The sequence below is a fragment of the Motacilla alba genome, chromosome 15 (genome assembly GCF_015832195.1).
Source record: "Motacilla alba alba isolate MOTALB_02 chromosome 15, Motacilla_alba_V1.0_pri, whole genome shotgun sequence".
Lineage (NCBI taxonomy): Eukaryota > Metazoa > Chordata > Aves > Passeriformes > Motacillidae > Motacilla > Motacilla alba.
In genome coordinates this window covers 11,965,669-11,980,246 of record NC_052030.1, presented here as the reverse complement: position 1 = coordinate 11,980,246, position 14,578 = coordinate 11,965,669, and the positions used below count along the sequence as shown (strand labels likewise).

Below are 14,578 nucleotides of genomic sequence, written 5' to 3'. Positions count from 1 at the left end.
CCCTCCTTGGCACCTGCTCTTTCAGTCTGGACTCCTGTTGCTCCCCCAGGTGTGCCCTGTAAGGTCCATCGTGCCTGTTCCCCCATCACAAGGGTGCAGCAGCCCTGCCGCCCCTCCAGGCAGCACAATCGGGCAAACACAATGGAAACTTGCATTCCTGAAATCCCAGCTGCAGTTTTGGGGGTGATTTCATGAGAACGACATGGCCATATTTGGGAAAAGAATCAGAGGATGCGTTGCCACAGGAGGGTGGCTGCTTGGTCCCCAGGTCCCCATGTGGGCTGGTGACAGTGCAGGGACAGCAGGGAGGGTTGTGGGCTCAGAGCAGGGACAGGCATCAGCAGGCAGGGACACACAGCCACTGGCACAGGCTGCTGCTGGACCCTTTGGCTCTCCCAGCTGGGCTCTTCAGTGCTGCTTGATCACATCTGCAGGTAGCAGTAACACAAGAGTCACTGGGGTGAGGTCACCCCCCCTTCCAGCTGGCCCCCAGGTTCAGGCTGGTGTTTCTCCAGCAGCAGGTGGATGCATCCTCGCAGCGAGTGCTCCACCACACCCCTGCCCACGTGAGTACATCCTGGGGCAGGGTTTGGGATCCAGGCTGGGCTTTGCTGATCCCAGCGAGGGACCTGCAGCGTCTACACTGCAGGACACACGAGCGGTTGGATTTTGGGATGAGTTGTTTTATCTGTTGCTGTGATCCAGGTTTCACTAGGAATGGATGGGAAATAGGTCATGTCGTTGCTAAATTGCTTCCTAAAGCTTGCACAGCTGAAAATCCCAGAAATCTGCTTCTACAAGGATACAGGGCTTGCTTTGCCCCTGGTTGTTTGTGGATGGATGTGTGTGGATGCTGCTCTGCATCCCACAAACTGCTGACCTGGCACCTTCCTCTGTTGGCAGGGCTTGGAGAGGGGTCGGCGTGTGGCTGGGGGGCTGTGAACAGGGGGGAGCAGGGTAAAGCAAACCACAGGGAAGAGAAAACACGTGTTCCCTGCCTGGGACAGAGCGGGGGCTCATCTCCACTGCTTCCAAACACTATGCTCTCTTCCCTTCGGGTCATTTTTCCCTTCGCAAGCAATCAAATCACTTTCTGAAAAACTCAGCAGCGACCCAGAAAAGAAACATTTCCTCTTATGGAAACGCCCTCAGTGGTGCAAGGAAGGATCTGGTGAACAGGGTCCTGTAAAAATCACTTCAGTGCTTCCGTGGTATCACAGGGAGAGCGGTGGGAAGGCGGCAGTGCCAGCTGTGCTGGGCTGAGCCACACAGGGCCCTGCCTGGGCGGTTCCTGTGCTCCCAGTGCTGCCCAAGATGAGCCCGCACTTGGTGAGTGCACCTGGGCATGCTTGTCCTGTGGTCTGGCAAGTGATGCAGGGTCCAGCATGACTCCAGTCCCATTGCCAGCCCCTCTCCTTGCCCCTGATGTGCTGCATGTCCCCAGGACCCTGCTTGCTCCTGGACCAGCAGCCTGGGAGATGGCACAGGGCTTTCCCATGGCATGGCAGGGCAGCCTGGCTGCAGATGCCAGTGCTTTGCTGCTGGCACTGGCCTTGTTTTGTGGCCTGTGGTGCCCGAGAGCTGTGCTGGTGAGTGTGCACAGGGCCTGTCCGCGTCTCCTGGGATGCTGGGCACAGCCTTGGTGTTCTCCATCCCTGCCATGTGCTGTCTGTGTTGCAGGGGTGGCTGTTTGCTGGTAGAGGAGCAGCCCAGCTCAGAGCTGTCACAGTTTGAGCTGCACCGAGTGATCCCCCTGCTCTCTATCATTCTTATGAAATCTGAGCCTGGCCCTTTGATTTTTTTTTTTTTTTTTTTGACTTGCTTCCACAGCCAACAGCATCAAACCCAGCCCTGGGACACAAGCAATCAAAGCTGTGTTGCCGGCAGACATTCCTCTTCCTCCCCTTGTTGTTCTGGCAGAGGCTTGTTTTGCTTTGTGGTTTCTCCCAGGAGCGGAGGGTGCCGCGCGCGGTCGTGAGAAGCCAGGCTGCGTGGCGGTGGGTGGCAGCCAGGCCTGAGGCGTTCCAGACCGCTGGAGCAGGGGCTCCAGGCCCTGGCAGTCGGTTTCATGACACACAAATGTATTTCTAAGGCATCCTCCCCGTGCTGTGTATGCAGCCTGCCTCGGGAGGTGGTAGGGACACGTGGGGTGCAGTGCTTAGTGTGGCTGTATCAGAGGTGGGTGCTTCTGCTTGTGCCGTGGCACTGGCAAGGAAGGAAATTCCATGGGCACTTTGGGTGCCTGAGCAGCGTGGTGGCTAATGGGGAGGATGGTGCTGAGGGTGCTCTGTGGCCAAGTCCCTGCCCTGGCTCTCACTGGCATGACCTGCCAGAGGCAGAGCTTGGAAGCAGGTGGAAAGACAGGTGTAGGTGGCAGAGAGGGGATGCTCCCAAGCTACAGCTGCATGGTGCCAGCCCTGTTCCTGCAGAGAATCTGTGGGGCTGGGGATGGGGGTGAGAGCCAAGGGCTGCTGGCTGTGCTGCACAGAGCATCCTGCCCCGTGGTGCCAGTTCTGGACCCTGTGGGATGTTCAGGGTGATGCCAGCAGGCACCCGTGCGTGCCCATGGCCATGGCAGCTGTGCTGGGGCTCCTGGAGAAGCAGCAAAGCAAACCCCGGGCATTCCTGGCCAGCGTAGCGTTGGCCTTTTGTCTTCAGCTTATCTCAAGCTGGTTTTAATTTGCAACTCCCTGATTGCGTGCAATGACCTTGGCCTGAGCCTGCTCTGCAGCTGAGTGCCCCAGAGAACATCATAAATGCCATTGATCTGAAGTCACACGCTGGAGGAGCGAAGAGCTGGTGCCCTGCACGTGGGAGAGGTGGCACAGCCGAGTGGGTGCTCCCAGCTGCCAGGGGGTATGGGGCTCACACTGGTGGGATGCAGCTCCCTCCAAAGTCCCTGTCAAGACAGACTCTGGTGTGACATGCCGGGGAGAGGGTTGGCACAAGTCCCTGCGCTGCCGCAGTGAGACTGTGGCAAGGGTGCAGAGCCGCCTTTAAACAAAAACCTGGAGCTCGCTGCCTGCAGTAGCTGGGAACGAGCTTGAGTGGCACCAAAACCATGTGCCTTGCAGCTCAGCCTGGCATGCACAGCTCCCTCTGCGCCAGGGTGCACAGGCTCGCTCCCTCCTGGTTTATGGAACAAGCAGGAGCTGGTGGTTCCATCTCCTGTAAGAGCCCAGGGGACCGTAACGATGGCAGGGGACGTGATGCATCTGCTGGCAACCGAGTGGCATCCCCCATGCAGCCAATCTGGCCTTGAAAGCTGGTGTGGGAGAGAGGAGGTGCCAGCCCCAGGGGCACTTGGGCTCGGGGACAGGCTCTCTCTTGATGCCACCACCATGACCTGGCTCCCCACTAGCATATCCAGCAGCAAGCGGTGTAGGTGGCAGGAGCTGGTAGTTCTGATTCAGGAACTGGACTGCCAGGGATGAGCTCATTCCTGCTGGCAAAAGTGATGTTTTGGTGCATGTTTTGAGGGTGCTGTGGCACAAGGAGTGAGGGGGGGGCCCGGGGGAGGGCGTGGGTGCCTCCGTTGCAAGGTGCATGGTCCAGTGGTTAACGCTGGGATGTCCTGTGGGCAACAAGAGAGGTCCCCTGATCCCGGTCCCCTGCCACAGCCCGGAGCATCTCACCGCAAAGGGGATAGGGAAGGCAGCGGCAGTCGTTTTCTGGAGGCTTGCAAGTTTGGAAAATAAATAGCCCTGCACCGTAGGTTAAGCTTGGCATCCTGGCGGATTAATCACGCAGGCTGCAGCCAGCACTGAGAGCCCCGGTGACGAGAGCTGTGGTTTATAGATGATGATTCATCGCTCGACTTAGAGCGACCACGTTATTCCAGCAGATTGCAAAATCATAAGAGGAATGTTGTGGTTAGTTTACGGCTTAACTATGCAAATCGTCAGGAAGCCTTCAGAGCCGGAGAACGTAAGGCACAGCGCGCCCGGATGGCTGGGCGGTGAGCAGGGGCCGGGAGCTGGCGATGGGGCTGTCGGGGACCGGCCGCTCGCGGGAGCCGGGGAGCGGGGAGGTGAGTGATATGGGGGAGACGAGGGGCCGGAGCTCCCGGGGAGCGTGCGAGCGGGGCGCTTCGGAGGCGAGGGACGCGCTGCCGGCTGCCGAGGGCTCTCTGGCCGCGTTCGCCGTCTCCGTGCCACGGGCTCAGGCGTCTCCGGCGGGGCTGGGGAGGGCGAAGGTGGGGAGCTGCTTCCCCCACCTCCTCCTGCCCTCCGTCCCGCTTCCAGGAGCAGGCAGTGCCTCTGCGGAGGAAGTAAACAGAGTGGGAGGAGCTGCACCTCTTCCTCGCCGGGGCTTTCTCCCAGCGAGTCCCGCTGTCAGGACCCGCGGCGAGCTGGTCCGTTCTCAGCAGGGTCAGCCCGTCCGTGTCCGGCTCCCGCCCGAAAGCCGCTGTGCCCCGAAAGAGCGCTCGGAGACGGAGCTTTCTGGTAGCTGGAGCTGGCCGTGCCGTGCCCGGAGGAGCTGGCCGGGCAGGGCCGGCCGTGCCAGCCGAGCGGGAGCCGGGCGCCGCGGGAGCGCCATGTGTGCCTGCGGCGGGCCCCGGCCCCGGGACGCGCTGTTCCCGGGAGAGCTGGCAGCGCTCCGCGCCGCTCCAGCTGCTGCGGGGCCGGCGGGACTGCGGGGCAGAGGTGAGCAGGTGTTTGTAATTACGGAGCTGCTCGGAGCTCAGGGAGCGGAGGAGGCCGCCTGTCCCCCTGGACTCGGGGCAGGGTCGGCCTCTCGCTCACGCGTCCCGCGTCCGATTTTGTCCCGGGGCCTTTTTAAATAAACAGGATGCGTCGGCAGCAAAAACAAGCGGCAGCGGTGCTGAGGCGGAGGAAGGGCGGTGCGGGGTTAGAGCGTCTGACCTGGGAGGGAGGGACAGCCCTGCCCTCTGCCACAGGCATCTTCCCTGGCCTCGGGCACCTCCCTTCGCCCTCCTGTGCAAGGTGGGGAGCACGTACCTGGTTTACCTCTGGGAGGTGGAGTGCCTCATCCCCAGGATGGCAGAGATGTAGGTGGAGAGAGGTTTAAGTTTAAGCTAGCCGGGAGCTGAGCAGTTTTGGTGCCGGCCTTTGGGGGTTCCACTAAGGGCTGACCCACCTGCCAGTCCACCTCTAGCCGGGGCGGTGTGAATCAGAGGGAAACATCAGCTGGTAATTGGGGAAGCATTTCCTGGCCCGTCACGCTTTGGGATGGCGTCCCGTCCCTTGAATCATCCAGAGCTGGTCCGTGTCCAGCACTAAGAATAGCCTCCCCACACACGGCGGGGGCAGCGCGCCGGGAGGGGGGACCGGCCGGCCCAGGGGTGCCTTCCCACCACTGTGCCATGGCATGGTCCCGTTCCCGTGCCAGTCTGAGGTTTGGGGTAGAGCACGTGGCGAGGATGGGCTGGGGCAGCTGCCATGGTCCATCACTGGGGGGTGATCCCATCTCTGAGTGTGCCATTTGTAGCTGAGCTCTGAAATGGCTTCGTTCAGCACCCCGGGGTGCCCGCTCCCCACGCAGGGCTGGGTGCTCGGTGCCAGCCCCACAGCTTCCAGCCCAGCACGTACCCCTGGGTGTGATGTAAGGGGGACATTCGAGAGCAGAGTCGTTTCCTGGGGTTTTTGGCAGGTGCCCTGCTCTGCAGCCAAGCTCTAGTACAGGAGATAAGCCATCGCTGTGGGCTTGCCAGGGTTCAGATCAGCATTTGGCTGGGAGCCTTTCCTCAGATGAGGACATGAGCGCTGCCTTGGGTGGAGCTGGGTCAGTTTTCCCACCGTGGCCTGATGGTGATGATGCTGCCCATTTTATGTATTTCACTGGCTGACAGCTGAGAGCTGTCCTGTCTGTCCTGCTGGGTGCAGGGTGCTTTTCCCACCTGGCTCTCGCTCCTGGCATCGGGCACCCGGCCGTGGCCAGAGCAGGGCAATCACTAGAGGGCAACCTTGGATTGAGATGTGCCTCTGCACTGGGAGAAGCCTTGGTTTGATGTCCCACCAGGCTGGGCTTGAACTATTCGGGAGGAGAGGGATGTGCAGTGGCCCACTGAAGCCAGCCCAGTGGGCTTTGCCCATCCTGATCACGCCAAAGCTTGGCAGATGCCTCTGCAGGGAAGCTCCTGTGTTGCTGCATGAGCCACCAAGGCCACTCTCATCTCTTCCTGCCTTCCTGCTCCTGTGTTGGCAGGCTGGTACAGGGAGCTCCTTGGCATCACTGCCATTCCGTGGGGAAAAGCTGTGATGGCTGCCCAGGCTGGCAGCCCCCTGGTTCAGACAGGTGTAGAGACAGGATAAGATGATGTTGAACCTTTCTTGGATGCTCACTCCAGCCTGAAGCTGGGGCAGGTACTCGTGTGGTCACAGCTGGGTTTAAATCTGAAGGAGAGCTGGGATTTCTGGGATGCAGGATTTCCCCATCCCTCAAAAGAAAATACTTGCAATTGGGTGGTAGAAATACTGTGAAACTCATGTGGGCTCCCCTTCCTTGCCAAAGCCTTTGGTGAGGGGAATGCAGATGGGTGGTGATGGCCAGGGCTGGGGCAGAGCCTGTCCTGCTGCCTGCCCAGCCCTTGGAGGTCACAGCCCTCACCGCAGGGGTGTCAGTCTGGGCTGAACCCATGCTCAGGGTTCACCATGGAGTGACTCAGAGTCAGAGAGTTCAGGGCAGTGCTGGGGAAATGCACATGATGGGTGCCCTTTGCTCCTCTGCAGGCAGTGCAGGCTTCCCCACCTTCTGTTCCAGCTTGTCCGCTGCCCTCCTTCTCCCCCACTTTGGGGGCTGACAAGGGCAGTGCCCTGTACCCTGGGGATGACACTTCCCTTGGTCATTGCTGCGTGAGACAGCCTGTTCCCCAGGCCTTAGTGATCTGTGGACTTTGGAAAATCACAAGCAACCGAGTGCTCATCCCAGCTGTTCCCTGAGTCCCTCTCCCCTGGGACCTCCCAGCCTTGCATCCCACGGAGCAATTCCCAGAGCAGCAGGAGTGTGAGCTGATGCATTACAGTTGTGTTCTGCATGTGCAGAGGTGCTCCAGGGGCTGGCCAAGCGTGCCAGGATCCTGATGGCACAGCTACCTCCCCCTGTACAAGGAGGAACTGAAAGTCAGTGGGGTTTCAGTGATGGTTGTGCATGGGTTTTAAGGACTTTTGTTCAACCGGGGCCTGAAGGAATCAGCAGTTTTCTCGTTAAACTGCTCCATTTGACAGCTCCACGCTTCTGATTTTAGCACCAGCCCAGGGGTCAAAGAACTCTGCTTGCACCCAGTGCTGCTGCTGCAGGATGCCCATGTTTGAAGCAGCCTCCCAGTTCTGCAGAGTGGGATCAGGCCAGTCCTGCTGGCTCAAGGGATGTGAGGACACCTCATCCATACTTGCTGTATGGCTGCGTGCCAGCCAGACCAGCCACCTTCTGCTGATAAATCCATTTTAAGGCAATTTTACTCCCCATTACATCACCAAACCCTTTCCCAAGGGGGTGGTGGAAGCCCTGCAGGCTGGGCAGGGGCCGGGTGAGCCCGGGTGGGTTTCCTGGAGCAAGCAGCCTTGCATTAGCCAGGAGCAGGATGGTTTAATAAATCATTTCCGTCTCTAATTTCTACTTCTCTATTCAACGCCTCTCGTTTGCTGGTCACCAGAGGGAAGGGAGGTCAGGGGAACCAGGCCTCCCCAGCAACCTCCTTCCTGCAGCTGTTGAAACAAAGTCCAGAACTGTAATAATCACTGTGTCCCTCCCTGGGGTACCACGGTGCCTTCGGTCTGAGCAGCAGCAGTGGCGTTGGGGTGGTTGGGCTCACAGGAAGGTGCCAGGTGGTAAAGAGAGGGCAGAGAGGGCACCTTCCCTGCTTGGTGCTACAGAGCCACAAACATTCCCCATGGGCTGTGTCAGATGCTTGGGAAAAAGATCAGAGGTGTTGATATTGCTGAGCCTCGGGGTGTCACCGGTGCCCCGTCTCCTTCGTGCTCCAGCAGAATGCATCCACTGGCTGCAAATCACCAAGCCAGAACAGGAGGGTAGTTCTCACCTCCCTGTCTTACCACATCAGATCCTTGCTTGTTGCCTGACCCCAGGCGAGCAGCTGGGGCTGTCCCACTGCCTAGAATAGGAGCCAGAGTGCAGCTGCCATGCCTGATCCTGAGCTACCTCTGGTCTCCCTGGAAAGGAGATCTCCTGGCCCCTGTGGCCTCCAGCAGTGCCCTGCCTGCACCCTCTGCCTGCAGCTCTTTCCTCTTGGCCACTCGCCCCCAGCATTGTTTCCCAGCAGTTGTTTGGGTTGGCCCAGGTGCTGCCCCGTGTCCGCCTCAGCGCTGAGCGCTTGGTTTATTTTGTGTCCTTTGTTTTGCAGCAGCAGCAAATGCCCCGAAGCAGCCAAGAAGAGAAAGATGAAAAAGAGAAAGAAAAAGAGAAGGAGGGAGAGAAGGAGGAAGACAAGCAGGAAACAGAAAATGACAAAGAAGAACTGACAAAGTAAGGGCAACCCTCCCTGCCTGGCTGCAGTGGTGGAAGGGGGTGATGGGATGCAGTATAGTCCAGGGCTGCCTGACCCCCTGCAGGACTGTGTGTGCCCACCTCACCTCCTCTGCAGGGAGGGAAAGGCAGATCCTCCTCCTCATTCCTCTTCCCTGCTGCTCCCAAACTGGGAAGGCAGCACGATGTGGAGGTTTTTCATATCAACCCAATCAATCTGCAAAGCTCCTGTGATCCTCCAGCTTGTTCTGTTGTTACGAGAGCCTCTGGGAGCCGGGGGAGCAATCCGGGGGCAGCGGAGCGTGGCTCTTCACCTTTAGTGTTATTGATGTCAACGTGAGCACTCCCAGATGAAGAGCTCCAGCCAGCCCTGCCTCCCTCACGCCGAGCATCAGCGCCGTGGCAGGGGAAGGTTGGCACGCAGACCGCTCGCTATCTGTAATGGGCTTAATACTTGGTTTAAAAGAACATCTGGCTTCATTATATCTAGGCTGCAAAGACATTTACCAGCAGGTCCCTTTCAGGAAGATAAATGAGGAGGAGGCAGGGATGAATTTGAATGGTCTGGTATTAAACCTGTCTCCATCAGGTCTCTGCGTGCACTTGGTGGTGGAGCCGCAGCCAGCTGCAGAAAGAAAACCCCACCACAAATCACCCCACTGCCAATCCCAGCCAGGAAAAGAGCCTGCGTCTGCAAAAAACCTGCAGACCTGCCCCCCTAAAAAACCAACAACAAAAAGAAAAATCCCCAGACACGTGCAGAGAAATAATTGCTTGACCTAAAAATCGGACCAACCAAACAACGTCTTTTTTTTCCTCCTCTCCCTGTTTTTGCAGGGACAAGAACGACGACACGTCCGGAGAAGACAACGATGAGAAGGAAACGGTCACCTCCAAAGGTCGCAAAACCGCCAACAGCCAGGGCCGGCGCAAGGGCCGCATCACCCGCTCCATGGCCAACGAGGCCAACAACGAGGAGGCAGCCACGCCGCAGCAGAGCGCCGAGCTGGGTAGGTGGCAGGGGACGAGGGGACCCTGCCCTGGGCTGGGCTTTTGGGGTATCCATAGTGCTGGGATGGGACGTCAGCCTGCTCTGCTCCCCGCTCACAGAAGTTAGTGAAATCCTTCTTCCTGGGGAGTAGCAGTGATGTTTGCCTCTGTCACGTGAATCGCTCGGTGTGGCTCGCCAGGATAAGTGGGGGCATTTGCAAGCCCGGGCTTTCCTGGCTGAGCGTTCGTGCGTTTTATGGCCTCAGAGGGAAAGTGTTGCAAAAGAGAAAAAGGGAAGCCTTCAGTTTTAGCAGTGCTTTGGCAAGACTTGTGTCCCTCCTGCTCTTGGAGCTGATTCCCTTTGCGGCTACTCTGGCTTCCCAGTCCCCTCAACCTCTGCATGGGACCCTGCTCTGCCCTCCCAGGCTTGCCTGGGTCTCTGCCACTTCTCCTACCTGCTCTGTTTTCAAATTTGTCTGGAGCCTGAGCAGCTGCAGCCTGTGGGATCTGCTCCTCCTTGGCCTTGGGCATTGGGCTGGTCCACTCCCATCCATGCCTGACACAGCAAAGTGTGCTGCCTGTACTGTGGCATCCAGGCCCTGCATCAGCCCACAGCGTGGCCACAGCCCTGCCATGCTGGCCTTGGGCTAGATGGGAATTCATGGCAGCATCCACAGCCCCACACGGGGCACATCTGCCCCTGGCACCTGCAGCATCACTAGTCGCCACCCCAGGGGAGCAGGCTCTTGTATTGACTTACAGAAGCCAATGCATCCAGGAATTTGGCTGATTTTCCTATATTTTCTACTCTGTCAAAGTACAGAATTATTGCCGTGCTACCTAAGGCAGGTAAAAATAAAAGCAGGGTGACTCCTCTCGGATTCCTTGCTCTGCAGTTTCTTGCTTGTGCTGTTCCATGTGCCATAAATCACGCGGAGGTGTTTCGCCTCCCTGTTCTCTGCTGACAACTGGCTGAAGCCTTGATTGCGAGCGCTCTGTTTTCATACAGGGGATATAAATAGTCCCCAGCACAACAGAGCCCTGCTCTCTCCCTCCAACTTGTTCAGCAGTGCTGCAGAGAAGCAGCAGATAATGCCAGTAACTTAGATGGGATTTTTTATCCTGGTATCTCAGAGTCCTTGATAAACTTCACTGTGAACACAGAGGAAAGCCTTTAGACCATGTTAAATTGGGAAAAAGGAATGGATCAATTCCAGTGACATATCTGAGCAATTGATTTCACTTTATGTCTCTCCAATAGCGCTTTAATTTAGGTTGGCTAAGAAAGTTATTGCATTTTAAATACCAATTGAACATTAAAAACCAGCACAAAACCGTATTGTGGTTTAACTGCAGCGTGCCGGAGCTCCCCGTGGGCATCTGTTTCATAACTACACAACCTCAGGCGATGCCATTAATCAAACCAAACGGGCCATTTCTGTGACATTTCTGTACCATACAATAACAGCCATCACCAGCTGAGCCGAGGGCCTGCGCGGCGTTGGGGACACTCGCTTTTACGTAAGCGAGCGCCGTGGCCCTGGCTGTGCCTGCTGCCAGGGGGAAGCAGTGAGGTATCAATTTCCCTCCCTCTTGGCTGGTGTCCCAGGGGCGACACGGTTCTGGGGGAGGCAGTGACCTGCGCTGTCTTCCGGGAGGTGACACCTGCAGTCGTGCTCAGCCGGCTCTGAAGGAGATTCTTCTGCCCACTGCTGTGGGCATTGGAACTCACGCTGTCCTCCCACAGGACAGGCTCAGCTTCTTGTGGAGCTTCTTCAAAGATCCTTCCTTTTCTCCTTGCCTGTATTCTTTATCCTGAACCTATCAGCCTGTTTTCCATTTTGAAAGGACACTGTCAAAACATCTCTCATCACTGTTGAAATAATGCTTTGCCTGTTGTTTAGAGTAATAACCCCTTGGCAGCCTGAGCCGGAAATCTGTTTCCTTACCGAGTTGTTTTTTGTCTCTGACTCACACCCCAGTTTGTTATTGTAGGGTTTGCTCTGTGCCAGGCTGCCAGCAGGACTGGTGCATAGTGAAGGCTTTATGCAGGACCTTGGTGTCCCCAGCACCTGCTTGGATTTGGGGAGAGAGGCAGCATCAGATGCTGACACCCCTGTCATCCTCCTGGCTGGAGCGGCGCGTCCCCTTCAATGGGCACTGCTCCAGACAGGCCCCCACTGTTGCTGGAAGGGGCTCGGAGGTGCTGTCCAAGAGCCCAGTGGTGGCACAGAGGCAGCCCGTGGTCACACAGCCAACACCCTTGTGTTGTCAGTGGCCAACACTGACAGATGCAGTCGGCCAAAGTCACCACTGAGGTGACGCTGTTTCTCCGTCTCTGACGGTCCCACCCTGTGTCTGCCTCCTCCAAAGCACACAGCCAGCTCCATCTTAGGTACCTGTTGTTGGGCCAGGGTGCATGGCACCATCAGCAGGAAATCTCAAGCCATCTGGCTTTGCTTCCAGGCCCAAAGTGGAGGTTTTGCATCACTGAGGTGCACCCCGAGGGGATGTTGTGCTTGGGGTACTGTGGTGTGGAAAAGCCCCACGAGCCTGTACCACAACAGCCTTTCTTGTGGGAGCACTTCTGCACTGCATGGGGTTTTGTCATGCCTCCAGGGGACAGGGCATGAGACAGGGTTTGGGTGTTGGGACGCCTCCTCTGGGCTTGCTGGCTTCTGCTCACAGCTGACTGCTCTCTTTTCTTCTTCCTTCCCAGCTTCCCTGGAAATGAATGAAAGCTCTCGCTGGACCGAAGAGGAGATGGAGACGGCTAAAAAAGGTGAGACACCCATTTTCTTTCTTTTGTCGGCTGTGCTGGAGCTAATCCAGCAACTGGGGATGGAAAGAATCTGACTGCTGGCTTTGGAGCGGTGTGGTGGATCCTGAGCTGTGGGGCCAGATCCTGCCCGTCCTGCTCTTGGTTTGTTCCCAGCGCGCCTCAGGGAGGGTGTGGGGAAGGCAGGGAATGGGGCAGGGAATGTGCTCAGCTTCTCCAGCCCCAGGAGCTGTGCCAGCACCAGGGATGCCTGGGCTGTGGCTGGAGCCACGCGTGTCCCCCGAGGCAGGAGCTGGCTGTTGGAAATGGGGAAGGCGTGCTGTCTGTTGCAGTGTTGGAGCTGCTGGTGCCTGTAGCATGGGGTGTAGTTTCACCCCACTCTTCAGAGCTTTATGGCTTCGCTGTGATCTGTTCAAGGCACACAGAAAGTGTCTGCCTGTGTTCACAGCTCTGGGATCCAGGGAGAGGACAGTGAACCCCAGCACTGTGCAGGCACGTGTTGGGGAGCTCTCGAGAGCCAGGGCAGCGTGCGGTGACTTTACATCCTGGAGCTGATTCAGAGCCTTTGCTGAGACCGTTTTTAAAAAGTGCTGAGTGTAGCACAGCCCTTCTTGCCACTTCCCCTCCTCGTGCCGCTCCTGCGCCAGCCCTTTCACTGCTTTAATTTTTTGCCAAAGTCACGTCCTGTTGATGGGCTGTCGAGCTCACGTCCCCAGCCCGTGCATCCCGCTCGCGTTGCTGCCGACTCTCCTGGCCCGGAGAGGATTGTAAATGGGAAATTAAAATGGAAATGAGTGCCGTTCGGGGATGGCAAAGGCAAATAGGCGTGTTAGCAGGTTCGACTCAGCTTGGAGAATGCACCTGCTGCTGGGATGGTGATTACACGTTCTGGAGCGCCGGCTGCCCAGGTGCCGGTGGGAGCTGTGGACTTGGATTACTTTGCCTGTGAATATCCCAAACTGTTTGGCTCGCTCGCCTTTAAGCCGTTCCAACCCTCTTTTACAACCCAGTGCCAATCCTGTGCATTGCTGAACGGGGCTCTCTCTATAGTCACAAAACTTAATAGATAGACTTTAATCAAGCAAACTGGCCTGGGGCCAGGTAATGGGGTGAGCAGATGCTGGCAGGGGAGGGTCGTTGGAGGGATATTTTCCGAGCACTGCTTTATTTTGGAGATCAGCATCTGGTTGTTAAAAAGTGCCTCTTGTTGTTTTATGCTGGATGGTGGAGGTGTGCTTAAGGAGTCTCAGCGCCAGCTGCCAAAGCCTGTGTGAAGGAAGGATGAAGCGTGGGAGCATGCAGCACTATTCCAGCCCAGGGGCCAGGAGGAGGCAGGGAGATTTGCTGGTGTAAAGCCCAATGGCTGATTGTTTCTCCCTTCGTTACAACCTGGGAAACTGAGATTGCAACACCAGACTTCTACAGAAAAGCCAAATTCCCCTCTGCCAGGAAGCAGCCGCTTTAATGCTTCAAACTGGCTGTGTCTGGCATTTCCAGGGACCTGCGTGGTGGGGGTTTCCGACTCACAGCAACTGAAACTCCGGAGGTAACCTCAGAGGCTGGAGGAGGCGGTGGCAGAGCTGCTGCCAGCACGGCTGAGCAGGGCCAGAGGGGGTGGTGGCCTGCTCAGGCTGGGCTCAGAGACACAGGCACAGTCCCCCTCACCATAAGGACCCAGCCATCCAAGGCACCCCCCTCCATACTGGTACCAGTAAGAGCCCACAGCTGACTGATTTAGGGAGTTCAGCAAGATGTGAGTCCCAGCGAAGGTCAGCCCTACCACCTTGGAACTCACATCTTCCTGTCCCCTCATCATCTTGAGGGGACAGTTGGTGACCTCTGCTCCTAGTACTTGCCAGCCAGGAGACGGCCCTGCTGTCCACGCCTGGGTTTCGTGTGTGGGGCATGAAACTCCATACCATTTGTGTTCAGGGAGGTGAGAGAAAACAGCCCTGGGACAGAGAGACAGCAAAGCTGCCTGCTTTCCTCCACAGTCACAGAGCTGCACAGGGAGTTTCCAATCAGGAGAAGGCAGGATTGTGTCTGCCAGGGGAGACAATGAAGGGGAGTACCGTGTTACTAAACTTAAATAGGGGAACAAAAACCCAGCAAGAGGAAAGTTCTTGCTTAATGACACTTTCATTATGCAATAAACTTCGATTCAGTAGTCTGTCAAAATGTGCAGAGATTGGGATAACGATGGGGGAATGTGTTTTTCTGATATTATTCTCCTTGTGCCACGGCTGTGATGCTTAAAGCAGGAAGTTTTGGTTTACCTGGAGTTGCTGGAGGATTTCCCCCTTCCCTTCCCAGGCCGGGAAGCAGGCAGCACCCACAGCTTTGCTGCCGGGCAGGGTGCAGAGG

At 57.2% G+C, this 14,578-nt stretch overlaps 1 protein-coding gene across 17 annotated transcripts in view; it reads left to right on the top strand.

Moving 5' to 3' along the window:
• The window catches only part of NCOR2 (nuclear receptor corepressor 2), a 229,912-nt gene that overhangs the window by 163,849 nt on the left and 51,485 nt on the right, over positions 1-14,578 (top strand). For 16 of the 17 annotated variants that reach the window (XM_038152377.1, XM_038152376.1, XM_038152375.1 and 13 more), the window contains 3 exons: positions 8,324-8,445; positions 9,283-9,455; positions 12,155-12,217. In XM_038152377.1, coding sequence (XP_038008305.1) covers positions 8,324-8,445; positions 9,283-9,455; positions 12,155-12,217 — 358 coding nt within the window. Of the gene's footprint in view, positions 1-1,239; positions 4,031-8,323; positions 8,446-9,282; positions 9,456-12,154; positions 12,218-14,578 lie in introns of those variants that run through there. The other variant, XM_038152381.1, reaches the window with a different exon arrangement.